The 27,420-nt window shown below is 50.5% G+C and overlaps 9 protein-coding genes across 9 annotated transcripts; 7 read left to right on the plus strand and 2 right to left on the minus strand.

The window, feature by feature from the left end:
* Nucleotides 1–545: 545 nt before the first annotated feature.
* On the plus strand, nucleotides 546–5,218 carry aarA (L-aminoadipate-semialdehyde dehydrogenase; the record flags this gene model as incomplete). Its single annotated transcript, XM_057079280.1, has 6 exons — nucleotides 546–914; nucleotides 970–2,037; nucleotides 2,141–4,280; nucleotides 4,363–4,476; nucleotides 4,529–4,784; nucleotides 4,921–5,218. The coding sequence occupies 6 exons, from the start codon at nucleotides 546–548 to the stop codon at nucleotides 5,216–5,218; spliced, it is 4,245 nt and encodes a 1,414-aa protein (XP_056931950.1).
* Nucleotides 5,219–6,026: 808 nt separating this feature from the next.
* On the plus strand, nucleotides 6,027–6,884 carry N7462_007563 (carbonic anhydrase; the record flags this gene model as incomplete). The annotated part of the gene is made up of 1 exon (XM_057079281.1): nucleotides 6,027–6,884. The coding sequence occupies one exon, from the start codon at nucleotides 6,027–6,029 to the stop codon at nucleotides 6,882–6,884; it is 858 nt and encodes a 285-aa protein (XP_056931951.1).
* Nucleotides 6,885–7,815: 931 nt separating this feature from the next.
* N7462_007564 (ATP-binding protein) lies at nucleotides 7,816–9,748 on the plus strand (the record flags this gene model as incomplete). Its single annotated transcript, XM_057079282.1, has 2 exons — nucleotides 7,816–7,861; nucleotides 7,920–9,748. 2 exons carry the CDS (start codon nucleotides 7,816–7,818, stop codon nucleotides 9,746–9,748), a joined length of 1,875 nt encoding a protein of 624 aa, XP_056931952.1.
* A 1,952-nt stretch (nucleotides 9,749–11,700) lies between these two features.
* On the minus strand, nucleotides 11,701–13,215 carry N7462_007565 (uncharacterized protein; the record flags this gene model as incomplete). Its single annotated transcript, XM_057079283.1, has 2 exons — nucleotides 11,701–12,179; nucleotides 12,273–13,215. 2 exons carry the CDS (start codon nucleotides 13,213–13,215, stop codon nucleotides 11,701–11,703), a joined length of 1,422 nt encoding a protein of 473 aa, XP_056931953.1.
* Nucleotides 13,216–15,201: 1,986 nt separating this feature from the next.
* Nucleotides 15,202–15,771, plus strand: N7462_007566 (uncharacterized protein; the record flags this gene model as incomplete). Its single annotated transcript, XM_057079284.1, has 3 exons — nucleotides 15,202–15,304; nucleotides 15,353–15,562; nucleotides 15,623–15,771. The coding sequence occupies 3 exons, from the start codon at nucleotides 15,202–15,204 to the stop codon at nucleotides 15,769–15,771; spliced, it is 462 nt and encodes a 153-aa protein (XP_056931954.1).
* A 1,751-nt stretch (nucleotides 15,772–17,522) lies between these two features.
* On the plus strand, nucleotides 17,523–19,906 carry N7462_007567 (Zn(II)2Cys6 transcription factor; the record flags this gene model as incomplete). The annotated part of the gene is made up of 3 exons (XM_057079285.1): nucleotides 17,523–17,798; nucleotides 17,830–18,795; nucleotides 18,866–19,906. 3 exons carry the CDS (start codon nucleotides 17,523–17,525, stop codon nucleotides 19,904–19,906), a joined length of 2,283 nt encoding a protein of 760 aa, XP_056931955.1.
* Nucleotides 19,907–20,634: 728 nt separating this feature from the next.
* On the minus strand, nucleotides 20,635–21,783 carry N7462_007568 (FAD-dependent oxidoreductase; the record flags this gene model as incomplete). Its single annotated transcript, XM_057079286.1, has 3 exons — nucleotides 20,635–21,387; nucleotides 21,462–21,573; nucleotides 21,650–21,783. The coding sequence occupies 3 exons, from the start codon at nucleotides 21,781–21,783 to the stop codon at nucleotides 20,635–20,637; spliced, it is 999 nt and encodes a 332-aa protein (XP_056931956.1).
* A 1,389-nt stretch (nucleotides 21,784–23,172) lies between these two features.
* N7462_007569 (arylsulfotransferase family protein) lies at nucleotides 23,173–25,196 on the plus strand (the record flags this gene model as incomplete). Its single annotated transcript, XM_057079287.1, has 3 exons — nucleotides 23,173–23,256; nucleotides 23,333–23,497; nucleotides 23,562–25,196. The coding sequence occupies 3 exons, from the start codon at nucleotides 23,173–23,175 to the stop codon at nucleotides 25,194–25,196; spliced, it is 1,884 nt and encodes a 627-aa protein (XP_056931957.1).
* An 873-nt stretch (nucleotides 25,197–26,069) lies between these two features.
* Nucleotides 26,070–27,149, plus strand: N7462_007570 (threonine aldolase family protein; the record flags this gene model as incomplete). The annotated part of the gene is made up of 1 exon (XM_057079288.1): nucleotides 26,070–27,149. The coding sequence occupies one exon, from the start codon at nucleotides 26,070–26,072 to the stop codon at nucleotides 27,147–27,149; it is 1,080 nt and encodes a 359-aa protein (XP_056931958.1).
* Nucleotides 27,150–27,420: the final 271 nt, after the last annotated feature.

The raw sequence follows: 27,420 nt of genomic DNA on the forward strand, positions 1-27,420 counted from the left end.
GTTAATGCCAATGCGACCGTATTGATGGCAAGCTGCCCGAGGTTTCAGGAGAGAAAAGTCCAACTCACGCTCCTGAAGACGCAAGACCAGGCTTCCGGTAATCAAATGGGCTCAGGAGCTCCTATTGTTGCCCCAGGCAGAAAGACGGGCTGAGTCATCATCATTGCATCATCTGGCCTCCATCAACGCCCTCCAAGGGAGCCTCGCTTCAAGCAGGAGAGGGATATAAATGGATCTAGACAGGTAACAGGTTAAAGATATCGGCTGGCTTGGAGAGAGGCCTCGGCACCCTTTAAGTGTTCTTTTAAGCGTCTTCCGATCCTAGTGAAACTCCGATGATAGAAAACCGCAACAATAGCTCTGGGGGCAAAGGCGGTGAGAACCTCCGCTGCGTGGGGGAGGCGTTCTCGGCCAATGGTAGCGGGGCAATCACGGCGAAATCGGACCTCCCATGGTTTTTTGTGCCCCTCTGCTGGAGTTGACTCATACATTTCAACGGTACTCGTCTCAACATCCATCGTGAAGCAATTGCGGCCTCTGCAATCATGGCTTCACTCCAGGATCGTCTGGAGAGGTGGGCCCAACGCCTCAATAACCTCACCGTGTCTCCATTGACACGAGACTATCCCGACACACAAAAGCCCGATGCCAGCGCCACTTCCAAGCGGGCCATTGAGGCCTTCGAATCCCTCAAGCTCCCCAAGGAGACTCAATTGGCTCTGAAGAAACTCTCCGGATCTTCCTCAGCCTTCACAGTCTTTCTGGGCGCTTTTGTACTTCTGGTTGCTCGCTTGACCGGCGACGAGGATATTGCTGTGGGAACAAGCGTCGGCGAGGATGGCCGCCCATTTGTCGTTCGTGTGCCAATTGATGCGTCCGAGACCTTCGCGCAGCTTTATGCCAAGGTTGACAAAGTACGTTGTTTTCTTCCTTAACGATGTTTTCTCAGGTATTAATGTCGAGTAATAGGCATTCAATGAGGGTGCCTCCGATATAGTGCCTTTGGGTAGCCTCCGGTCCTATATCCAGGATAAATCCAAAGCCGAACGCTCTCCGGTGCTCTTCCGATTTGCTGCATATGATGCCCCCGCGTCGTCGCAAGAATACCCCGCAAATACTTTCGATAGTACGGATCTCGTGATCAACGTCACTCCTAGTTCCGAGGATATTGAACTCGGTGCATATTATAACCAGAGACTTTTCTCTAGTGCAAGGATTGCAATTATCCTAAAGCAGCTGGCAGAGATTGCCAAAAATGCTGCCTCAAACCCGGAACAGGCCGTGGGGGCTATTCAAATGATGACTGAAGACCAGCGCGCCCTGCTTCCCGACCCTACTGCTGATCTGAACTGGTCTAAGTTCCGTGGGGCTATCCATGATATATTCGCTGAAAATGCGCAGAAGCACCCTGAAAAGTTGTGCGTGGTTGAGACTAAGTCTACAAACTCCCCGCACCGCCAATTCACATACAAGCAAATCAACGAGGCCTCGAATATCCTTGGGAATCATCTTGTGCAGTCCGGAATCCAACGAGGAGAGGTTGTCATGGTATATGCCTACCGTGGTGTGGACCTGGTGGTCGCTATCATGGGTATTCTGAAGGCCGGCGCTACCTTCTCGGTCATTGATCCTGCGTACCCTCCCGAGCGTCAGAATATTTACCTCGATGTCGCTCGTCCTCGTGCCTTGATCAACATCGCCAAGGCCACCCGTGACGCCGGAGAGCTGTCGGATATCGTTCGCTCGTTCATAAATGAAACACTTGAGCTCCGGACTGAGATTCCCGCGTTGGCTCTTCAAGACGATGGTACTCTTCTCGGTGGTCAAATTAACGGCCAGGATGTACTTTCTAGCGCTGGTGCCGATATGACCAAGCCAGTTGGCGTCGTCGTGGGTCCTGACTCGACACCTACACTGTCATTTACATCTGGATCCGAGGGCCGGCCCAAGGGCGTTCGGGGTCGTCATTTCTCTTTGGCCTACTATTTCCCTTGGATGTCCGATACATTCAAGCTGACCCCTGATGACAAGTTTACTGTGAGTATACTGCAGTTTTATATGTTTGACCCCTTTGTACCCTTCAGAGGAATACTCGCGGGCTTATGGATTTGGCTCGTGAAATAATTGCTAATTATTTTAGATGCTGTCAGGTATTGCACACGACCCGATCCAGCGCGATGTGTTTACTCCCTTATTTTTGGGCGCTCAACTTTTGGTTCCCGCCAAGGAAGATATTCAAAATGAAAAGCTGGCGGAATGGATGCAGAACTACGGACCAACCGTCACCCATCTCACCCCTGCTATGGGTCAGATCCTTGTTGGTGGTGCTTCTGCCCAATTCCCGGCTCTGCACCATGCCTTCTTCGTTGGAGATATCCTGATCAAGCGAGATTGCAAATCGCTCCAAGGACTCGCCCCGAATGTTTCCATCGTCAACATGTACGGAACTACGGAAACCCAGCGGGCTGTCAGCTACTATGAAATTCCGAGCTACTCAAGCCAGGAAGGCTATCTTGATACTATGAAGGATGTCATTCCCGCCGGTCGTGGTATGGTTGATGTTCAGATGCTTGTGGTCAATCGATTTGACCCTACCCGCCTCTGCGCCGTCGGCGAGGTTGGGGAAATCTACGTCCGTGCGGCTGGTCTTGCTGAGGGTTATCTTGGTACTCCGGATCTGAACGCCAAGAAATTCCTGACCAATTGGTTCGTGAAGCCTGAGGTCTGGACTGAGAAGGATGTCTCTAAGGGTGAGCCTTGGAGGGAATTCTACATGGGACCTCGTGACCGCCTGTACCGTAGTGGTGACCTTGGCCGCTATACCCCCTCCGGAGACGTGGAGTGCTCTGGTCGGGCTGATGACCAGGTTAAGATTCGTGGATTCAGAATTGAGCTCGGTGAGATCGATACACACCTCTCCCGCCACCCACTAGTCCGCGAGAATGTGACTCTTGTCCGTCGTGATAAGTTTGAGGAGCCGACGTTGGTCAGCTATTTCGTACCCGATATGAGCAAGTGGGCTGAATGGTTGGAGAGCAAGGGTCTTCAAGATGATGTCGATTCGGCTGAGGGCATGGTTGGTATGCTCCGACGATTCCTCCCTCTCCGCAATGACGCTCGTGAGCATCTTCGCAGTAAGCTTCCTGCCTATGCTGTGCCGACTGTCATCATTCCCCTCAAGCGTATGCCCTTGAACCCCAACGGTAAGATCGATAAGCCTGCTCTGCCTTTCCCCGACACCGAGGAGCTCAGTGCTGCTGCACCCCGTCGCCGCTCGTCTGCTATTCAGGCTCTCTCCGAGACCGAGCAAGCACTGTCCCAAATCTGGGCTAAGCTTATTCCCAACGTGACCGCACGTATGATTGGTCCTGATGATTCTTTCTTTGACCTTGGCGGACACAGCATTCTCGCTCAGCAGATGTTCTTCGACCTTCGCCGCAAGTGGCGTGGTATTGATATTAGTATGAACGCTATTTTCCGCAGCCCTACTCTTAAGGGCTTCGCTGGCGAGATTGACCGTCTGCTGAATGCCGAATCTCTGACTGCGGGCGCCGACGACACTACTGCCGCTGCTGAGGCTACCAAGGAGCCCGATGCTGAATACTCCAAGGATGCCCGCCGGTTGGCTAACGAGCTTCCGGCGGTGTTCCCCACGCGAAGCGAGCCGATGCTCGCCAGCGAACCCACCGTTTTCCTTACTGGTGCCACCGGTTTCCTTGGTGCTTTCATTCTCCGTGACCTGCTTACCCGCAAGTCACCTTCTGCTAAGGTCATTGCTCTGGTTCGTGCGAAGACCGAAGAGCAGGCTCTGGAGCGTGTCCGCTCAACCTGCCGTGCCTACGGTTTCTGGGATGAGGCCTGGGCGACTAGGCTTGAGACCCCCTGCGGTGACCTCGGTAAGGCCCAGTTCGGTCTTCCTCAGGCCACCTGGGACGACATTGCAAACCGTGTGGATGCCGTAATCCATAATGGTGCTTTGGTTCACTGGGTTTACCCCTACTCTACTCTCCGCCCAGCCAACGTGATGGGTACGATTGATGCGCTGAAGCTCTGCGCCACCGGAAAGGCCAAGCAATTTGCTTTCGTCAGTTCCACCAGTGCTCTGGACAAGGATCATTATGTGCAAGAGTCCGAACGTATTATTGCGGCTGGCGGAAAGGGAATCAGCGAGGAGGACGATATGGAAGGCAGTGCCGTTGGTCTTGGAACTGGTTACGGACAATCGAAGTGGGCCGGTGAATATCTCGTCCGGGAGGCTGGCCGCCGTGGATTGAAGGGCAGTAAGTCTAAATCACAACATTCCGAATAGATACCGGCTGTATTCCTATTATTTGTTGGATCGCTGCTCACCATTCTTTCTAGCTATTATTCGCTCCGGCTATGTACTAGGTGACTCCACGACTGGTGTCTCCAATTCCGACGACTTCTTGGTTCGAATGATGAAGGGTTGCATCCAACTTTCAGCCAGACCTAACAGTATGTTTGAGGCTTCCAAATGACTCCAAGACAAGCAGCTAACCACCTACAGTCAACAACACCGTTAACATGGTCCCGGCCGATCACGTTGCTCGTATAGTGATCGCGACTGCGTTCCATCCTCCCCGTACCCCTGTTGGTGTGGCGCACATCACTGGACACCCGCGTCTGCGATTCAACCAGTTCTTGGGTGCTCTCCAGACCTATGGCTACAATGTGCCGCAGGTGGACTATGTTCCTTGGGCCATGGCACTGGAGCAGTATGTCAGTGATGGTCAACACGATGATAAGGACTCTCAGCATGCATTGTAAGTGACATTCCTGCGCACTACTCCGCCCGCTTCCTTGGGGAGGACGAGCACTGAAGCAGCACGTTGACTGCCTGGTTCCTTCGCTCCTGATGTGAAATATTCCTGGATTTTAACCGCTAACATCTTCCGATAGGATGCCGCTTTATCACTTCGTCACTGCTGATCTTCCTTCCAACACCAAGGCCCCCGAGCTGGATGACACCAATGCTTCTGCAGCCCTGAAGGCGGATGCTACCTGGTCTGGCATCGATGTGTCTGCTGGGGCCGGTGTCACTGAAGAGCTGGTTGGATTGTACGCTTCGTATCTGGTGGCTACGGGATTCTTACCTGCGCCGACCGTCGCCGGTGCCCGGCCTTTACCAGCCGCAGGCATTACCGAGGAGCAGAAGAAAACCCTGATGAACATTGGCGGCCGTGGCGGAGCGGCGTAAACTGCCGCAAAATTATCTTTCTGCATGAGCTTTGCTTTTTTTTTTCCTTATTTTTTCTGACACGTCATGATTCTGTGAAATCCCATAGCAAAAGTTGATATAGAGCCCCGGTTGGTCACGTGTTCCGAGTACTGTAGTTCCTGAGTTTATTTACTCCGCTGACGCCCCATAGGCCAGATCTGGAAAATCGGACTAGATAGCATACATGGCGGGTAAAGCGGGAGTAGTCAACAGCCATTGTAGTATTCCTTCTTAGATAGATCATTGCATGACCGCAATTTCCTGGCGGTGGAGTGATTCGAGGCGTCGCAGAATCACCGAGTCACCCGATTCCTCAACCCGCCGGTCAACCAAAAACCCAACGTGCCCGCCGATCTCACCGTTTCCCTTTCTTCCCCTCGGAAAGACTCGCCCTTTTCACTTAACAGTTGCCTGCTCATCCTCTTCATTCACTGGATTATCCTATATATTTTGGCCCTCAAAGTCCCCGTCCCAATTTTAATCCCTATCTCAATCCCAACCCCCGTTGGACTTCGCCATGTCTGAAGGTACGTCAGTGCGGCCGGCCTCTGCTCGTTTTCGGCGGGATTTTCCTTCTTCCCCAATTACTTCCCCAACATCTTGTTCGTCCCGCGATTGTCGCACACTCACGGCGCACACTACTCGTCTCAAGTCATCCTGGTCGAGGCGGGGCTTCTTGCGCTGCTGTCCCTGTACTTCTGCTAGGAGTTGGACTCACAATCCCTTCCCTTCTATTGGTCTTCGTGGTTCGACCCCGAACACCTGTTCCTCCCCCCCACCGTTCGTCATGAATGTCTCAGGATTCGCCGTGCGGCCCTGCCTTCGCCGAACCGCACACACTGCGGGACTCGCGTCAAAGTTGGCAGGTCGCCAGCAATCCGCTGTCCCCTCTTTACCAACGGCTGCTTCATGCCGTCGGGCTCCTTTTTCGATGTCGGCCCCTGTCCTCTGCGCGACTCCCAAGACCCCCGGCACCCCACCCCCGGCGCAAGCTAACAGCTCCGACTCGTCTATAGACAAGTATACCGCAGGCCTGCGCCAGAACAAGGAATGGGCTTCCCAGACCGCGCGCGAGAACCCTGAACTCTTTCCGACCCTAGCGACCGGCCAGCAGCCCCAGATCCTGTGGCTCGGCTGCTCAGACTCCCGCTGCCCTGAGACCTCTATGCTGGGTCTACAACCCGGTGATGTTTTCGTCCACCGCAACATCGCCAACATCCTTCATGCCGGTGACCTTAGCTCCGGTGCTGTCATTGAGTATGCCGTGAAGCACCTGCGCGTCAAGCACATCGTCGTCTGTGGCCACACCTCCTGCGGTGGTGTCGCCGCCGCCATGGGCAACAAGCAGCTGGGCATCTTGGACCCCTGGCTGTTGCCTCTGCGTCAGGTGCGCGAGCGTAACCTGTCCCTGCTCCAGTCCCTGTCGACCGAGGAGGCTGCGCTGAAGCTGGTCGAGCTGAACGTGCGCGAGGGCCTGAATGTGGTCACTCAAAAGGACGTTGTCTTGAGTGCCATCCAGGAGCGTGGCCTTCAGGTCCATGGACTCATCTACGATGTGGCCTCCGGCGTGTTGCGCGAGCTTGACACCTCGGATTCCGAGGATGCGATTCGAGCTCGCTTGGTCGCCTTTAAGACCGAAGCTTAGGCCGCTTGGAACTTCTTTTTGAATGATACGAATTTGTATTGGAGAGCTTGGAGGGGGCGTCTGTGGTTCGATTGGCAGCGTTGTGCTACATAGATCTGATTGGTCCCTTTTAAATATCCCTTCATCTCTGGTGCTCGACAGTCCGAAACTGATGATGTGATGATAAAACAATTCTTACCCGCTCACTTTCCGAAATAATCCGTAGCGCGTGCTGATTAGAGCCTCACAATCGGCCAGAAACTAAATCGCTCCGATGGAATCGGCGATTGATCGTCACTTCTGTATCTCTTTTGGCCCCGGCGCGGGTATGACAATCTATTGGCTCAATGGCCAGGCTGCAACTGCGGCTATCATATCATGACTCAACAGCATTTAGGTCTCGACTATGCACACAACACGTGTAAGCCAATAGATCGCCATGGCCCCCACTCAGGGCTCCGAAAAGGCTTGCGGGGACTCTGTTGAGTAAGATCCTTGTTGCTTATGGCGTCGAATCACTAGAAATGAGGCGGAGCACACTAGCTCGCAGGACTCGTGGACGGCTGCCAAGTGGCAGTGGAGGCTATAGATGCAACAACAGGGCCAGTCAACAACTTCAAGCACCGAGCCGCATGGGCTATGCAATGCATCTCGTCGCTGGTGTTAGGCAGCCGAGCCAGAAAGTACAGCTTGCTGTCAGTCGTTGGGTTCAAGAGGGAGGTTAAATATCTTCTTCCTCGCCGGTCCACGAGAATGAGAATTCTTCAACAATCATACTTCATCGACTTACCTGGTGATTTAGAGAGGCTAGTCTCACGAACTTGATCGACGGTCGCTCAGCTCTTTTTATCTCTCTTTTTTTTGAAAACTTCTCTGCACACTTTTTCATTTTCCATATACCTTCAGGATCAACCAAAGATCTTGAACTATGGGGCAAACCAATGGAATAAAGATGGAGGAACCGACAAACGCCACTACTCCTACCACCAACGAGACAGGTGAGTGAATGTTTGACGCTCTCATACTAGTGATCAGAGTTGTTGATAACCCATCAAGAGAATTCCAAGGCCGAGGAGGAGGTCAAATATGCCCTTCCGGGGTCGATATGCGATGTTCGAAATCTTTACCAGACCAAGCCAGACGAGAATGGAGAAACATCATGGACCAAGGACTTGCCGGAAAGCCTGATCGCCCCGGTCGAAGACGCGGAATCTGCACAATATGCCTTGATTGTACGTCACACCAAATGCTACGATGGACGTAAGAGTCTCTCCATCCACTCCGTTGTAGTGCAGAGCGAGTCTCTCAAGAATTTCTTGGGCAAAGTACTAGCGGGCTACCCCGGTGTGACCACAACATTGGAGCGACTTGAGTTCCATAGCCCGTTCAGGCCCCTCGTGCACCGCTGGGAGGACCTCATCAATGCTCGCGAGGAGCAGGAACTGGACCCAGTGACAAAGGAGCACGTCGATCTGTTCTATAAGATTCTCGAAGAAGAGCTGCGCGATGTCATTGCCCGCAAGAAGGATCTCGTTCGGAACGGCGTGATCACCCATAACCTTTTGTGGACCCTCTTCGAGCCTGACGAGTTGGTCATCAGCGGAGTGGGCGGCTCGATGCGTGGGTTCTTGTTCGTCTGCGATATCATTGATTGCCAAACCAAGGCGTGGATTCCCACTTGCAAATATATCGACTGGGCTGGCGAAAACTTCGGCTACCGCGACGAATACTTCCGCGTCAACCCTTTCACCGGGACCACTCCCATCACCGCCTTGCCTGTGTTTCCGCTAAAATACCACGCCGATAAGGAAGTAATCCGGGATCAGCTCATGGCTCGGGGAAAGGTATGGGAGGGATACAAAGGGTACCATTACAAGCAGTACGAGGGTACGGCTATTGGCTTCCTGGATGACGAGGAAACCCGGAGATATCATGTCAAGAGCCGGGTGATTATTGACACGGAGGCGTTCAATATTTTCCACCCGCACGTCTCAGTCTACGTCTATGGCTATTCAGAGATGCCCGAGGAACTGAACGATGATGAGCGAGTAGTGACATCCAATCGCCTGCATGGATACTCTCTAAAAGACAAAGAGTGGCTACAGTTCTACCTGGAGAGCTGCACTGACATCGTCTGGGACTCGCGAGCCTTCGAGTCCCTCGTCCTCCCCCAGGAGCAGCAGGGTCTGAAAGACTTGATCCTGGCTTTTGCCAACACCCAATCCAAGCATCTGGACAGTTTCGACGACGTCGTCCAGGGTAAAGGCCGCGGTATCATCATGCAGCTCAGTGGACCCCCAGGCGTGGGGAAGACCCTGACAGCAGAGAGTGTCGCCGAGGTCATGCAGGTTCCACTATACGCCATGAGTGCAGGGGATCTTGGTAGCACCGCGAGCAGTGTTGAAGACAGCCTCAAGGATATTCTACGCATGATCCCGAAATGGGGTGCCGTTCTGCTTCTAGACGAGGCAGACGTGTTCATGGAGGCTCGGTCGGCGACGGATCTGCAGCGTAACGAGCTGGTGTCGATATTCTTGCGAATGCTGGAATACTACGAGGGCATCCTGTTCCTCACCACAAACCGTGCCGAGCACATCGACCCCGCATTCGAATCCCGAATTCATGTCTCACTCGCCTACAAGGACCTCGATGCCTCCTCTCGACGTCATATCTGGACCCAATTCCTGGGTCGTTCTGCAAATACGGCGCCTTTCACGGATGAGCAGCTGGATAAGCTGGCTCGGGTCCCGCTTAACGGCCGGCAGATTAAGAACATGATCAAGACGGCCAGTCTGTTGGCCTGGTCTCAGACGACGGATCTGAACTTTGAACATGTCCAGGTGGTCTTGAATCTTAGGACGAGCAACGCGCTGAAGATGACTTGAGCTACATACACAGTTCAGAAGCTATAAACACCGACCACTTAATGACTTCTAATGGATTAACATTTATAAAGCGTCTTGTTGCTGGAGAATCCTTTTTAATTTCGAGATAGTAGGATACTGTATAAGCTTGTAAAGGTAGGATCTAATGGTATGCGATGCTCAATATGATGTTGTCTAACGGTTGGCAGGGGTGCTGAAGATCTCCTGTCTCGCTGACTAGCGTTTTACGATGCTAAATTCCGAGTCTACCTGGTATTCTATACAAAACTAGTGAGGAATCAAAAATTCCTGTAATCGTGGGACGCATAGAGGAACGTGTGGGTCCTCACGGCACTCGGCGGCGTTTCCTTCTCGATTACCAGCGGGGGCATGAAATTGCACAGTGATAGGGCCATCTTTCTATATTACCTGAAGCCTGGACTCTGAGCCACCAAAGGTTGTTGTCAAGGTCATAGCTTGGGTGAGATACTTAGCTTTGTATGACAGAATCGTAACTACAAGGCGAAGCCAAGCTCCGACCGCAATGCCTCTCTATCAGGCGACCATTCACGCCCAACGACCGCATATCATGAGTAGAGCATACGTGACAAAGGAAACATCAAGATCAAGACAAAAATGTGCCAAATTCGGCAGAGAACCACCAGTTTCTTGTTGGACCTCAGGAGAAATTTTTAGCCTGTATCTTATACAACTCATTGCAGGAAGGACGCTCAACACAACCTCCTAGGACCACGAACCTTCCGGACGAACTCATCAAGCAACATGCAAATATCACTTTCCCTGGAACTCTGTCAAAAATTCTAGGATAGGAGAGCATGCTGGGATAACCTTGTCGCAGCCTGGGAAGCGTCTTGTTTTATCCTGGAATAAAGAAGCTGATAATCGGCACTGAATGGCTCGCAGAAACCTTCAGTGTGATCTTGAAACGCATCAAACATAGAGGGTCCCCATTTGCCAGCGTCTATCATCCACAGATCTCTACTTATTGTCCACCAACAATCCCTATTATTCATTGACGCCAAACTGCAACCAGTAGGTGGTGCTGCGGCATTAATTGCTTGATACGCCCAACGCGGCCATATTCGCCCGGTTTGGAATATGTTACTTCGGTAAGACCGCGCAGCTCTCCATTCCACGCAGAGCACTTATCTGACCGATAAGTTCCCTTCAAGGTTGACTTTTCTGAAGCTCTTCATATCCCAAGAATAGATCCTTTTAACTAAATAAATCGTCGAGACAGCTCGCAATTTTCCTTGGACTCGATCCACTTTTTGAACCAACGCTTATGGGGAATTGATGTTTTTTGATGAATCATTATTTGGATCATCGCATGTATTAAGGCCCGAGGATAACGGATACTACGGTAGATTCCTAGTAACTCATCGAAGACTATCCTTTCCCTCCGCTATTTAAGGGGGAAGATCTCAGATAGACGGATAAATAGAACAACAACTTGGATATTAATTGCAACAAGAGTTGAGGAATCCACGGATTGATGTTCACTAGTTGCGGTGAGGAAGTCGCTTGGAACATAACCGGGTGGTTTATGAGCCTGGCCTATGTTCCATGTCGACATATACTTTCTAGAACAGGGGAAGAAAACGAGCCCCACACTGCAGTTGCTCCAGAACCAGAATCACTATTTGTCACTACCGCCGTCAGGTAACAATTGTCGTCTAGACTTGGGAGCTAATCGTATTTACGAAAAGACTGAGTGGCACCGACTGGCAGCTATATAGCAGAAGGGGTCAGCGTCTTGGCTTTAATCGTCCTTTTACGGCGGTGAATGTGCTTGTATGCAAAGCATGAAAATCGCAGAGATTCGCAAATTCGCTTGAAAAATATTACTACACAGATTTCTTTTAAACTGCTTCCCAGGGTCAGACAAGTTGTGGATAAAAAAGTATATTCTTGAGAATTATCGATACCCTCAAAATAGTAGTATTTCTGGTCTAGTAGTAGTAAGTGGAGTCTCGCGGATCATGGGAACCCCACTCAGCTGCCCATTGACGAGCTAAGACCTCCTTCGCGCCTGTTTCCTCAAGCCGCGACTGATCCCACATGATGTATCCCCAGCGGCGCATGGGATCCGGGACATATGCACCGTACAGATTACTGTAGGTTCCTCGCCAGATCAGGGTCCAGGCAAGTGGTGGGTGTGAGCTGTTGGCATCTGTAACCTGATCACCCTCGAAAGGTAGTGGATCGCGTTGCTCTTCTTTCACATCCCGACTCCAGCGCTGCTCGCTGCGTCGCTTCGACTGTGATCCTGTACCGAAGGCATCATCCACAAGGAATCCACTCCCACCCCACGTTAAAGACTCTTGCATTGTTGAAACCAATTGCGAGTGGGTTTTGGCCTTGAAGAGAACGGAATGAAGCGGGTCGAGCCCCCGGGAGATGACTCCTTGCAAAAGAGTCGATCTTGTCCCTGCTTGTGGTCTTAGGTTAATCATCATGAAAGAAAGTTATAGGGGATAGGAGACACTATCAAATGATAGCAAGGAGGGGGCTGAGAACTCACAGCCGTCATCTAACTCAAATGCCCCCGGTGGGGTGGGCGGTCGTGGATGATCGGCGAATCTGGGATTCTCCGGGTTGAGATCCCACTGGATGTCATCAAATATTCGATTATAGTTATATCTCGAGAAAGCCTCGATGCAGGCAATTTCCTCAACTTCCCAAGGCTCGAACATACCCATGAACGTGCTCATAAGATCGCTATTAGTCTCGTATTCGAGGCGGCGTAAGCTGAAGTCCTTGTGATTTCCCACGCCGAAGAGATTGCAACAGAGCTGAAAGCGATACAGAGCACGGACAATTCGTGTTTTCTCGGACCGGCTTAGAGTAGTGTGTTGATGCGGGATATCGCTCACTTCGGTCAGACTATCCAGAGCCGAACTAGCATACCGTCGTAGTAGAGGCTTGATCACAAAGAAATAGAATTTTACTTGAGCGGAAAGCTCATCTAGAGAGATTCGATCGGTGAGATCCAGAGGCTGGGGCTTAGTGCGACGATCCTGATATGATTCTAGGAGCAGGGCGACTGTTCCACCGTCGCGAGCTTTTGCAAATCCGAGCGAACTGGATTGATACACGAGAGAAGCCTCCACTGGGACGTTTTGTAGGATGTCTTCCAGGGATTGAGAAAGGAACATACGGCGATCTAGTACATACTGCTGATGAAAGACGGGAGATGCGTGGACCAAGACATCTAGCTCTTCCCATTCCAGACTGGATAGAAGGTACCGTCGAATTTCAGGAGGGAGATTCTCTAGATACGCATGACCTTGAGCCGAAGAGTTGCGGGGAGTCTTTACGGGAGAAGCCTCCCGTTGTGACTGGGGGTTGATCTCGGGTGGCCCGACTTCAGCTGTCGTCGGTAGTCGAGATGAGCTAGGGGCTGAATCTGGAGCGGAGGTGGACGGTCGGAGGGATCGTTTAAGCTTCGAGAGAGTCTTCTTCATTCTGAGAACCTTGCCGTGCCAGATCTGACCACAGAAACATGGGGAGACCCCATAGGATACCGAAAAAATAAAATAAGAAAGACTTCAATCGAGGCCAGGGCGAGAGCTGTCTGTGCCGACGAACCCGTCACAGTCGGACTGCCGACGGTTTTGGGAAGGGAGGAAGCGAGGAATCTCAAGTGGCGTGTTGGTCAAGCGTCCAGTCCCTTCCAATACGTGTTCAAGCCGCTCTGGTCGTGGTAGCCGCCCACGGCTCAAGATCTCTCGTCAAGGGTGTCGTGTAAGTCAAGTTCGGGCAGGGAGTCCTGAGAGACCTGAAGAGTCCGGAGAGTCCAGTTCAACTTGACTCACCAACAGGTGATTACATAAAACGTGTTGGCCGTCCGAGTCTGGACTTGAACTTGCCTGAGTGTGCACTGCAAGTAATGACGAAGTCGCGACTTGCACCGTTAGATAAGTTGCTCCGCCCCCAAGATCGCCCGGCGGTTGGATCCGTCGGTTCAATGGCGGGTCGATTAGCGCCCGTCTACAGAAACGAACAGCGGCAAAAAGGTCCAGGTGTACCACCGTTAATGGGTGCCCTGCAGCGACAAACCCCAATCCACTAAAATAGAAGATACGTACTATTGGCTTTACAGATCGATTCAAATACACTAGGCGCTTCAAGTTCCAATATCGCTCACTATAGACTGGGTGTTTAGGTTACTATTTTCAGAGCACCTGGCAGATGGTTTAGTCCAACAGCAACTAATATTCCCAACAAGTGGGCCTGACAAGATCGATGACGGTGTTTCATAGTTGCCAGTCATATATAGTTTATCTAAATTTGGGCTCATTAATAACAAATCACGCGAACGAGCACAAATATCGCTCCGTCAGGAGGCTTCCGACAAACAATTGAAGTGACTTGAGTTATGGCTCATCTTATCGGCTTCACTATTCCAAGTCAATTAAATATCATACCTCACGGATTCAAGTTACTTTTGGATTGACGGTGGGGGTTGCAAGCTCTGTAGTTGCCGGGCTGCTACCCGTTTGTCATTTCAAAGTCCTTGTCTCCAGGAGGGAGTTGGGGACGGGTTTGAGCGCTTTTTCTGATACGGCGGGGGTCATTGTTCATTCGAGAGCCAATCATAATCATAATAATAGTATCATCGAGAGATGTGGTGGGTGGGAGTCCGAGTACAAGTTGGACCCATGCTATTTACGGTCACCCGTGTTATCCCAGATTCACATACTTCTCAGGACCGAATCATGGAAATAGTTTCCAATCAGAAGCTGTAGCCTTTGGGTGGACTTGATGAGATTTGACATATAAAAGAAATGATCTCCCCTCCGCTGAGACAGCATCTTCTGCAAGATTACCATCTACTTTCCTATACAAAGAAAGAGAATCTTCCCTATCTTTGGAGGCTCCTGATCTCTTCATTTACAATATGCCTGGCCTATCATGTGGATGTAGGAGTAGAGAATCGTGTCGACATCAACGCAGGAGTAGATCGTCTCAACGGGACCCTCAAGGGCCCCGTCCTCGAACTCCCTCGGCTAACGCTAACCGCCGTATTGAACTGGTGAACCGGCCATCCCAGGGACAGGTAAGGGAGCTCAGCCTGGAATATGGCCTAAGTCTGGATTGCTGACATGTTTTCATGGGCTGCTAGCTTACCGTTCCTTTGCCCCCCCTCGTGAGAGGCGGACAGTCAGATGCGCAATCGAATCACTCAGATCCTCCATCGGAGGGCTCACGTCCTTCGCAGCGAACAGAACATTCTCTGGCATCCATTAATTCAGCCCATTCGCTGTCATCAATCGCGAGTGCGAGGAGTAATGAGATCAAGGATCTTTTACACAGGGCTGAGACCCTTGATCTCTGGATCGAGAATGTTCTCCGTGTTAAAGGGGCTCGCAGAGAAGAATGGACAGACCAGATGAGAAAGGACTATGATGCATACAAAGCCAAGAATCAATTGGTCGGCCCCGCAAACGATGACTACGACAGGCATATACAGAAACATCAAGGGCCTCTCACAGCTGAGATTGACGTTCAACGTGCATTACTGGCGGATAAAGCCTGTAAAGCTGCAGTGGAGTAAGTGATCACAATACCTATACCTTCCGATGGCATTCTATCAATTAGTGCGCTTCATTGTCTGGGTTTATTTCCAGCTGAGGACTACGCTAATGGGCATGGGGATTCATAGTGCGTCGGAATTACGACTCGAGTTCCTCGAACACTGGGACGACATCTTTGGAACTGTGAAAGAATGGAGTACCCATGTTGATCAGGCAAGGGGTTTGCTCAGCAGTGCTCAAACCTCCCTTGAAAACCTCAGAACGGCGAAACGATGTATGTAAATTCCCACAGCCTGTGGCATCACCCAGAAGAATAGATAGCTGACGAGAAAAGACGCGACACAAGAGCATCTCAAAATCGGGTTGGGGTTTCTTGAGCCGGAGCCGAAGGGCCAGAGGAATAAAGTGGCCAAACGGAAGGCGAAGGAGGAGAGGATTAAGGCCGCGCAAGCCAAGAAGGCTGGGTCAGGCAGCAAGGACTGATCTGTCTAGGATGACTCACACCGTGACAGCTTTCAATGAGCTTGTAGATATCGCATGTACTGAATGATCAGTGTAGGGAGAAGGCTCTCTTGCAAAATATTATGTAAATTATTTCCATATATAGTCTCTTCTACCAGATAGTCTGAATTGCATTGGTTTGTACTCCGAGTCTGTGATAACATTTGTCTGAGTGTCACAAATCCAGCTCAAGTAATCACTGAATTTTCATCGAATGTGCTCTATGTATATACTATACAATATTCTTCCCCGAGATTCATGCTTTCTATTGTGCGGAGAATTTGTGGCGAGCTCGGCACAACGGCAATCTGGCGCCAGCCTATATAGTATAAGAGTCTGCGCTAGACCTTAAATGCCAGTTGACAACAAGTGCGTCTAAATATTGCAGTGGGGAAATGGCCAACGAAGGGTGATCTCTAATTGGGGGATATCTTTCCTAGTACACAATCTTTACAGGATATAGCTTCACATCTCCGATAGGGAGAGAATCAACTTTCGCACTTTCTTCGCTTCGTCTGCTTCTGCTTTCCCTTTTTGGGGGCTTCTTCCATCGTGGAATGTGGTGGTTTGTTGGTCTGTTTGTTGATCCGTCTCATCCAGCCCTGCTTGCCAGGCTTGCTATAGAGTGCTCTCATTCAATACGTATTAATAACTTCTCCCGCTTTCCCTCCCCCTCCCTCTCCTTCCTCCCCTAATTCGCCTTACCTTCCATAGTTGCACTAGACTCTCTTTCAACCTGTTGAATCAAATATTAGATTTTTTGAACATGATAGACCGTGGGATTCTCCTTACCTGTACACTGTTCAAAACTCACAAGTTTCCCAGTCCAAACACGCCTAGGCTATCTATGGAGATTCGGCCCAGTGGAGTTATAGCTCTTGACAAGCTACAGCATATAAGGCTAATTGCTAAGCATACACTCAAAAATCAGGCTCGTTTTCTTCCCTTTCTTCAGGAAGTATGTGTCGATAAGGCTGGTGACTCTGACCTTCTCGGCTCGCGGGGACATAAGGATGCGTCAGGCTAACAACCACCCGGCCACGTTCCACGCGACCAGTTCACCGCGACTGGTGAAGACCGGTCTATGGATAAAGCTAATTTGACTTTAAGACTTATACTGACCTGTAAGGCAACGAATCATCTAGCAGTAAGAGCTTTATTTTTATTACCATGTACCTAAGAATAATTACAAGCTTGGTTCTATTTCAGATAATTGATGTGCTGTTAGTGAGATGCTGAAATTGCAGTTATATTATAAGATAAACCAACAAGGGCACGAAGGGACCTATTTCTCATGACACTCTGGAAATGATTAATATAACATCATTGCGATTAACACTAAAAAAACGAAGCTTGCTCCTCTCGTACCATATTTTACAATTTGACCCCATTGTCATACTATGTTGCATTCCGCTGCTCAAGATGATTGCAAGAAGCGGAGATCAAAATCTATATACTGAAAATAACAAATTTCACTCGAAATATCAATATAAATGCAGCTATTTTGAATCAACATGCGTCTAGGTCAAAGGACTGGCGGCTTGCAGTTCAGGAGCCCCGCCCGCTGCCCAAGCAAGTCATTCCGGTCACCTGACGGTCTGGCCGGGCCATTCACACGGCGAGGGCGCTTTCTTTGTCCCGAACCGATGAAGTCACGTCTGTTGCAAATTATTTCAGATATAGAGACTTGCAAATGGTGTAGTTTTTCTATCGAAAATTCCTCCTTGGCAGCCATGCCTCGTAAATCCAAACCGCGTCGCACACACTCGCTAGGTGGGTGTGCCACTTGTCGGCGTAGGCATGTGAAGTGCGATCAAGAGCGTCCCTCTTGCCTGACCTGCCAGACAATGGGATTCAAATGCGAAGGATTCTCAGAAGAGATCCGATGGATTGACGACAGGAAGGATGCAACCTCCAAGGGCAGAGCCGGTGAAAAATGCGGTCAAGTTCACAAGAGTGCAATCCGAAGGCATTTATACACAGGTAAATCCTCCACCTGCACAGGCCCAGTGATGATTTGTGGTATTTTGGAATTTAAAGTCGGCTTTAGAACAGTCCAGACTTTTGATGAGCGCGGCACTGAGCAGTGGTCTCGTGTCGGACTCGATTGATGCGTCTCTCGAGGAGATCGAAGTCAGGTCGCAGACCGCGTCATTTCCAGAAACCTATATTCGGGTTGGGCCATTCTCTGTCCTCAACTTTGCCTCTAGTTCAGACAAACCGCTGGAAATCCAGCAGAGTGACAGTGCAGCTAACCCCGCCGGCCTGAACTCCCCGGTCGACGATCCAGCCTTTTCGGGCTGTTCGCTGACGGTGGGGGATCTACCTCCGTATACGGATGACTTGCTGCAGTGGTCTGATCTTTTCGGTTTTAATGACAAACTTTACGGGATCACATCCAACCAGTCCCTGGGTTCGAATGGCCTCCCCGCCTTTTACCCGTCCCCGCCGTTTGATGAACTAGGAAACAATATCTTCACCTCATCTGCGCCAGAAACCGAGGATGCTGGGTTTCTCACATTTGCGGAGGAGCAACGATTATCCTACTTGACCATAGGCGGCTTGTCAAATTCAACAGACGCCCTAGAAACCTCGGGTGACTTACTGGCCGACGCATCGTTCTTACTGAAGATGTTCCAAATGAACATTGTTCCGCGCATGACAGTCACCTCGCTTGGCAAACGATCACCATGGAGTATTCTCAATGTACCGGCAGCATTGATGACACTTGGAGATCTAGCAATCTTAGAATCACAGGAGGTCAATCACGCGCGCCAAGCCAATCTATTTAGCCTTCTGTCATGTTCCGCAATTCACCTCGCAACCACGCCCTCTGCAGCGTCGGTTGGAACAAAGTCAATGGAGTATTGGAGACAAGCTGCCAATCGGTACTATGAACAAGGGAAGTCCCACCTACTCATTTCATTGAAAGAGGAGACTGAGGGGCAAACAAAAGCCAAGTATAAGGATCAAATCATGGCAGTTTATGGAATGATCGAGTCGGCTGTAAGCAAATATCCAGGCTTCACTCCCCAGAAATACAGCAAAACCATGTGGAAGACTAATGCCTATCAAGATCTTTCATGGTCACCAACAAGATGCAAAATGCTTCATGATCGATGCTGAGTGGCTGCTGCGTCTCCGGGCCATCCCCAAGCGTGTCACTTCGCGCAAAGTCCGTCTTCTAGCCAATGTATATGCCTGGCTCCGGATTATGGGCGAGAGCACATATCTATTTCATGATGATCTTACTTCCCCCGCCTGGATTAATGAGCTCGACGACCAAATCCAGGCTTACGGGTGTCGTCAGTCCGGTGGAAATATAGTGACCTCAAAAGAACACGAACAGCCCCCGCGGCTGGATGATTTCCTCCATCTTGAACAGTCTGATAACGACCTTAGAATCGACGATCCAAAGGACCAAACCAAAGATTTGTCGGACATTCATCTTCAAGACTCAAGAAAATCGAAGGGAACGCTGGCCAAGCAAGTTTATGGCCTGCCAGAGACTTGGCTCAGTCTTGTTTCACAGACCACCAGGCTCGCCAACATTTTGAAAAAATTGCAAATAGCCCAAAAAAATGATCTCGATATTGGATCCAAGATCTGGAGGTCCCTTCAAGAGCGTAGCGACTTATTGGAGAGTGTTATACACTCGTTCGTTTCTCAGAGTAACGATTCAGAGCCCCTCGACAGCCCAGTTTTCACTTACTCCCAGACTCTCAAAGCTTTGAATGCGGCTCTTGTCATTCTTTTTTACAGGCGGGTCCGGAATGTACACCCTGCAATATTAGAGGGCCAGGTTGACTGCGTGATTGAGGCATTACGAGCATTGAATGCCTCGTGTCCTAATATGCATCCTTACGGGCATGGAACTCTATGGCCGGTTTTCATTGCTGGCTGTGAAGCATTAACCACAGATCGACGAGAAAGTCTTCTCGGGTTTGTCGAGAGTGCCGAGGTCGGTGCTGGTCTTGCTCCTTTCCACATGGTCAAGGATATCATGGGTGAGCTGTGGCAAAGACAAGATGAGCATCTCTCTACTCGTTGTCGGGGGCCTGTCCCGACCTGGATGGATGTTGTCATGGAGCGACAGATATGGCCCATTTTCTGTTAAGCCTTTACATGGAAGTTAATGAAGTTATGTCAAGCAATATAGAGTACATATTTACCAACCACGCCCGCCGCCTTTTTTGACGTTCTTTCCAGGCCCAGAAATCATAAATAGCAACTTCGTATCTTCTGGAGAGCAAGCCTTCTTCTTCCCTTGGGTGTTGGGACTGTGTCCTGCCTCAATCGCTCGGTCGCGCCTTGTTGCTTGCCTTTCTCTTTCACCTCTAGAATCATCCGACGGTCTTACGATATCGACCTGAAGAGACCTATGGCTACTATTCGGCCCTAGGATCATAGTTCAAATCATCATGCAGTGTGTCAAGGTCAAAAATTCGAAAGGTGTCCCTGGCACCATTTTTAGGGTTTCTAGTCTGTCCGGGTGGCTTATAGGCGATCCAAGCATTGCATGTTCATCTCAACATCCATTTGAGTGACACACACTCTTTTTTGAATTATTTACAATGATTCTCTATTAATCATTCAAAATACATCAGCATATCGAAAGCATTGGCTTGAGGAATGAGATTCGAACTTTCTTTTCATTTATTTATCAGCAGAAGATTAAGGCTTCTACCAAATCACTATGCTAGATGGAGCGAAGTCTTTTCGGCGTGTACAGTAGATCGACGTCTAGTTTGCTTAACTATCTAAATGATATGTAGGAACAACAGTCATAATATGCAAAAAAAGCTCTCCCAAGCACCAAGCCAGGGCAACTCGGCCTGGCATCCATCAAAGTCGGGATTTTGGCGTATTATTTTGCTTGTTTGACAACCCGATCACCAAATCCCGAACCCTCATAGCTGCTCCATAACTGTAAGTATACCCAAGACCGCCAAATCCGTATGAGTGTACCACATCTCCATCAGCTTCGATGCGATACCCACCCTTCCTGGCTGGTCGAAAACCGACTATATCTTTTGTGGAGTCCTTTGTTAAATCCATCGTGCCCACACTCCCCTGCGAAAGACGCGTGACTCGCTGAAGAATATCTGGCCGCAGCTTTTCGTCTACTCTTCGATCTAAATTTCCCTCCTGCGAAACACCGCCCATGATAACACCCCCGGTGTGCATTCGTGGAATGATATATGTGTACTCGGATCCCTGAAGCATCATGATCTCATCATAATCAGATTCCACGAACATCGTCTGGCCGCGAATGGCCATGACGTCTTTATCATTCGCGAGATGTAAAGCCCCCAATCCGGACGCATGCACTATGATCTTGCAACCTGTAACCTGTCTAGCTTCTTCGATTGTCTTGACCTCTTTCCGAATGAAACGTACCCCGCGGGCAACTAGTTCATTCTTGATCCACGGGAGGAACACCGCGGGGTTGACTGTCATGGTTTGATAACTGAATCCAATTTCGGCCCCGGGGGGCAGATCTTTCGCGGGCAGTCGACGGTAGTGGGGGACCAGTTGCTTGTACCAGATGGTCGAGTCGTCTGTGCGGTCGTTGTAAAACTCAGTGGCTTTGAGAACCTAGGGGAGGGTTGGCGTCAGGATACGAGTCTGATCTGCTGCATTCTAGTCCCGGTATTCCTCGTTAACGATACCTGTACGCCGCTTGTTGGGTCTCGATGAGCGAGGGCCCAGTAATACTTGAAGGTTTCCTTCACGAGTGCCTGCCCTTTGGCATCGGGATGAGGGAATATCGCGGCGCCGGCCCTAGGAAATACTCAGATTTGGCTCCTGGAGGCTGGGAAAGGGAGTCAAGATCTCAATCTTGGGTTGTGATACTAACCAAGGGCTTGCCCAGTCCTGGCTGTCATCACCCGGCAAATCACGCGCAATGATGGTCACTGTATATCCTGCCTCCATCAAGGTGAGGGCTGAGAGCAGACCAATCACACCGGATCCCAGAACTGCCACTTCCATGTTCGACCCCTCAAAGGAACAACTCCGAGATATGTTGGGTGGTTTTAAGGTTACTCCGCGATTTCCTGTGTCAGTTTTGCGGTGGTGGCTGCATTCTTAGAATTTCAATTGAGTATTTGAGTGTTTGGGCATCGAGATTTTGTCTAACGGAACATCCTGCCTCCTCTGTTGTATCTTCCTCAGATTGTTGCCAAACGACTCTGGTGACTCTGTCTTACTACCCAACGTCATTGTCCTATACTGCCCTCCATCCAGTCGCCGGCTTTACTTGCTGCGGGGGCTCCAGGCACGACTGACCTGGTTTGAGAGATCGTGCAGATCGCATGAGCATCATGATTGGTGGGTGCGGAACCACCTTCCCCATGACCGTTTGGATTGCTGAGTAATGACAGCCTTGGTCAAAGTAACTAACTAGTCCTAGTTAATACTAGCGCTATCGATTAGTGTATTTAGTGCACAGTGAACATGGTGATAGACTGTGAAGAACCATATCTCACTCCAGCGAACCCACTCTTTCTATTTGGCTTTCTGGATCACATTCTGACATTTGACTCTCTCTCACCGTGTCCTAGGAAATCTTGCGCGCTCAGAGTCGAGGCATATTCAGTAAATCAGTCATCCGGTCGGCCTGGTAATTGGCGCCAAGCGCCGAGAATCCTGACTCAGCGAATCGTCACATGGCACGGCTCTTGTTGTCCACTTCGCCACCCCCTTACGAGCGCGCACACAGTCTCAGACGTGCCAGAAGGCACCAGGGACAATCGCCCCAGCAGTGGAACCGCCTGCAGACTTGTATCGCGGACAGGATTCATACAGCACACTTGAGCGGGTCATGTAGGAATGAAAAATGGGTCTTGATGTAGTAACTGGCGGCTCGGCATTGGATCAATCGAACTAGGGATAAAAATAATCCACTCGCTATTCAGGGTCCTGTTGACGTGCTTGGGGGATGTGCAGTACTCCCTGCTCTCCAAAGTGGCGGGACAACCGATCGCAACACCAACTTCACGTCGTGGAAAACGCAATCCGGAGGATTTCATACCCCCCGTACTTCCAGCGCGGTCCACCGAGTGGCTCGAGACTTGCGTACACCTGGCGCTTTCCAACCAACAAGATGTCCCCGTGTCCAGTGCAGAACGGGACTTTGCTCAGGCACCAGCCGCCCGGCCTGCGTCATTGGAGTTCCAAATGCTTGTCGTGACCCCTATTGGCTCCACTGGGGTCTTTCAGGGCCCCGTCTTCCTGGCTCCCTCCAAGTCCCCTCGCTGACCGGCTTCTTGTCTGCCAACCTCTCGGGTCTGGTTTCGCGATTCGTCTTGCCCCTGCCCCTGGCCCTCTCGCCGCTCCTTCATGGCTGATTTTTAACTGCGTCACTCCTTTGCACTCACGATGATCTGGTATGGCCTTCTCCTGCTGTGCGTGCAGAATGTCGTTGCCTGGCACTCCGACGATGATTTGATGTCTTTTGTCACTGTAAGTTGCGACCTGTTCACAAGCGGTGCGTCACCACGTTGGGAAATAGCGTCCTAACTGGAGATCCCAATATCAGCTGCCAGACGTCAGGGCTGTCAAGTTCGACATTTCATACCAGGATCGCGCTCGGGTGAGCCCAGGGTACTGGTTTGTTTCGCCCTATCTGCACATTGCCCCGGATAAGCCCACCAGTCTGTACGAACAGTTCCAGATTGGCCCACATATCTATGATCAAGATGGGGTATGTGTTGTCGAAGACCGGTCACTCATTACTTATAGAACTAATCACCATCGCCTGTCCCTAGCACCTCGTCTGGTCCGGATCGTCCATGTTCGACAATCGCAATGTGTTCGACTTCAAAGTCATCAACAGCATCGGCGATGAACCACATATATCGTTGATTCTGCAGTACAACCACGATGGGACCGAGCGCGGCTTTGGAATGATTTTGGATAAAAACTACGAAGTCTTTCGCAAAGTGCCGCTGCGGGAGGATCTTGGCTACTTCGACATCCATGAATTCAATGTGCTCGACGATGGACAGACGGCGCTCGTCACAGCCTATCTGCCGCATGAGGTTGATCTCGCTGAACTTGATCGCCCGGAGGAAAAGACATTTGTACAGTTTGGTGGGTTCGCGGAGATCAACCTCAACACCGCCGAGGTGGTCCATGAATGGAGCTCGGCTGCTACGATTCCCCTGCGCGAGAGCGTTCACTACCACGCCGATTCCCGTGTGGAATCTGATCCCGGTTGGGATTATGTGCATATTAATGCGGTTGACAAGAACGAGAATGGTGACTATCTGATCTCTATGCGATTCACCAACACACTCTATCTCATCTCTGCCATCGACGGTCACATCATTTGGCGCCTCAATGGACGTGGTGGCGGGGATTTTGTCCAAGACTTTACCTTTTCCAAACAACACGATGCCAAGTTCCTAGAATCGTCCGGCACTCGTCACGTCATCTCATTCCTCAATAACGCCTCCGACGAAGAGTTTGCGGAGGAGGAGATCTCCTCAGCGCTCATCATTGAGGTGGACTCCGGAACGACACCAATGACTGCCAAGGTGCTCCGCCGCTACAACCGGCCGGATGGAGATCTGACCCGTCTGCGCGGCAATTCGCAGGTTCTCCCGAACCAGAACATGTTTGTGTGCTGGAGCCAGGGAGGCTATATCTCGGAATTCTCGGCAGAAGGCGATGTTCTCATGAGTGCACAATTCACGTCGTCACGCTACTCCAACTATCGCGCCTACAAATTCGAGTTCACGGGACGTCCTAACTATCCCCCCGACGTTGTGTCTTCTGTGTATGGCACCGACGAAACCAATCTTGTCACCACCTTCTGGGTTAGCTGGAATGGCGCCACCGACATTGCCTGCTGGAAGTTCTATGCTCAGGCCTCGCAATTTGACGTACCGGTCTTCATCGGCAATGTCTCGAAACTGGATTTCGAGACTATGTATATTGCCAAGGGATATCTCGATTGGGTGACCGCCGAGGCTGTCGACCGGGATGGCAACGTCCTCGGGAAGTCCACGGTCCATCGTACTCAATTCCCGAACTGGGAGAGCTCCGGCTGGTCTGGATATTCTGGTCTTCCCCGCCCTCAGAATCCGAAGAGTATCTACAAGGCCGATGGGACCCTTCTCCAGGATTCGGTCATCGGTAACGCCGACCTGGATGCCTCGCTAAGTGACACGACCGAGGCCCAAGTTCGCAAGGCGACTCAGACTTTAATAAACACCTATGAGGCCATTCGCAGCATCGGAGGCATCTTTGCTCTCGTTCTGCTCCTGGCCGTAATGAGTGGTATCATGGCGAGTTATCTGTTGATTCGTGGCTGGCGGGTCCGGCTATATCAGCGTATCCCCATGGAGGACGGAATTCCCGAGGAAGAGGCTCGCCTCCATCCGAGCATGGAAGATTGATTTTGTGTTCTGAAGCATATCAACAACAAAAGGAATCTCAATTAGTTGTCTCGCATAGGCTTCTGGAGTTCTTGTACATTGGTGTTACACCGGTATGGCGTGTTTTTTCATTTGTAAATAGTTTGCAGCGCTTTTGGTCTACACTCAATAAACTGATTATGCAAGTTCTTTCTCGGTTTTACTTTGTTTTTCTCGTTTCTTTTTCTGCCGACATGCGCATCGTACCAGATTTATATAGTTTTGCTCGCCCTCGCCGTCTCTTCATGGACTTGGATATCTGCGCAGCTTCAATTGCCTCCAGACACCGACGACACCGGTGGTATATACCATACGCCACCCGACCAGAGGTCCCTGCAGGGATCAACTGGGGCAGAGCCCCCGCAGCTTTCGAATGTAGGACTGCTGATTCCAGACTCTCCGTGAGGCCATGTCGCGATGACAAATGCGCAGGCCGATTTCACAGCAGCCGCCGGGCTTCCGGTGGTTTCCCTATGTGGACGAGAATCTTCTCCAACCCGCGACTGACATTCTTGACTAATGCGCATGCAACTCCACAAGACCCTGTCGCTCCAATTCAACCCAGAACGGTCTCCATTCTCGTTCACAGGTCCACATTACATGAGAATAACTTGGACCGCGTGGAAAGGGATTCCCGGTCGCGGGTCTCGGGAATACTGGGCCCGCCATTTCCGAAGAATATTATTCCCGACCTCGCCTTTTTTTTTCCCGCTCGTTTTATTTAGTCGTCGGTGACTCAAAATCGCCACAGGGCAGCCTATTTTTTTTTTTTTGGTTTTCACTGTTGTGCCTGTTGATTGCAGTCCTCAGAATCATTATCTACGCTTACTAAATCTGGGAGAGACAATTTACATCATGCCGTCAACCAGTCTCTGCCAAGACGAGATATGTCCTCCGTATAGTCTCATGGACGATTATAGCGAGGGTGCTCATCCGCAAATTTTGGAAGCTCTGCTCCGCACAAACTCCACTCAACAAGTTGCCTACGGGGATGATCAGTACTCCAACACAGCCAGGCAATTGATCCGCCAAAGGATTGACTGTGCTGAGGATGAGGCAGACATCTTCTTTGTCCCCAGTGGGACCTCGGCCAATCTCATTTCTATCGCCAGCTGCCTGCGGCCGTACGAGGCTGTCATTACTTTAGACTCGGGCCATATTGCATGCAAGGAAGCCGGTGCAATTGAGGCCACTGGCCACAAACTCATACTAGTCCCAGCAGTCGATGGCAAGATGACACCGACCAATTTGCAAAAAGCCATGCAACAAAATCAATTTTTCCCACATATGGCCAAGCCTCGGCTCTTGTATATTTCCAATGCTTCGGAGACTGGCACCGTCTATACCAAGCGGGAGCTGACCACACTGTCTGCGCTTTGCAAGGAAATGAATCTTCTACTGTTGATGGATGGTGCTCGAATCGGCACTGCTTTGTCCTCGAAGAAGAACGATCTCACCCTGCGGGATATCTTCGACCTGACCGACATCTTCTGGATCGGAGGCACAAAGGCCGGAGCCCTGATGGGAGAAGCCATCGTTGTGAAGAAGGCGATCGCGGAAGGATTCGTTTTCCATCTCAAACAACACGGCGCTTTGCTGGCCAAAGGCCGAATCATGGGAATTCAGTTCATGGAATTGTTCCGTAACGATTTATTCTTCACTCTTGCTACGCATGCCAATACCATGGCGCAAAAGATCTCTGCTAGCTTTGAAGAATTGGGGTATAAGCTGGCCGCCGAGACGGAGACAAATCAAGTCTTTGTGATTCTTCCGCAGCGGTTAATTCGAACCCTTCAGGAACGATTCCGGTTCTATACCTGGGAGCAGCTAGATGATGGACAAGTAGTGGTTCGGATTGTGACATCGTGGGCTACGGACGAGTTGCAGGTCGACAAGTTCAACGCCGCGGTGCAACAGTGGACCGTGGCGAATTAAAGAGGTGGCCTCTATTGAAGAGTATCGCATTATTGGCATGTCATAGCGCTTTTTTTATATACATTTTTAGTAGACATTAATATAAACGAGATTCAGGCACGAGAATAAAAATATTTATGGCCGAATATGGTTACTTCTTTTCTTATAGTTCAAAGTATAATACGGGTCACCTGACGAGCGACGTTATGATACCTTATTTTTCTGGCTGCTTCCGAGGTTACTTTCCTGTTCGCCCTTCGTGGATGAGATCGAAATTAACCATCCAATTCGG

Source organism: Penicillium macrosclerotiorum (assembly GCF_028827735.1).
Source record: "Penicillium macrosclerotiorum strain IBT 26536 chromosome Unknown utg000007l_segment0_segment0, whole genome shotgun sequence".
In the NCBI taxonomy this organism is placed as follows: domain Eukaryota; kingdom Fungi; phylum Ascomycota; class Eurotiomycetes; order Eurotiales; family Aspergillaceae; genus Penicillium; species Penicillium macrosclerotiorum.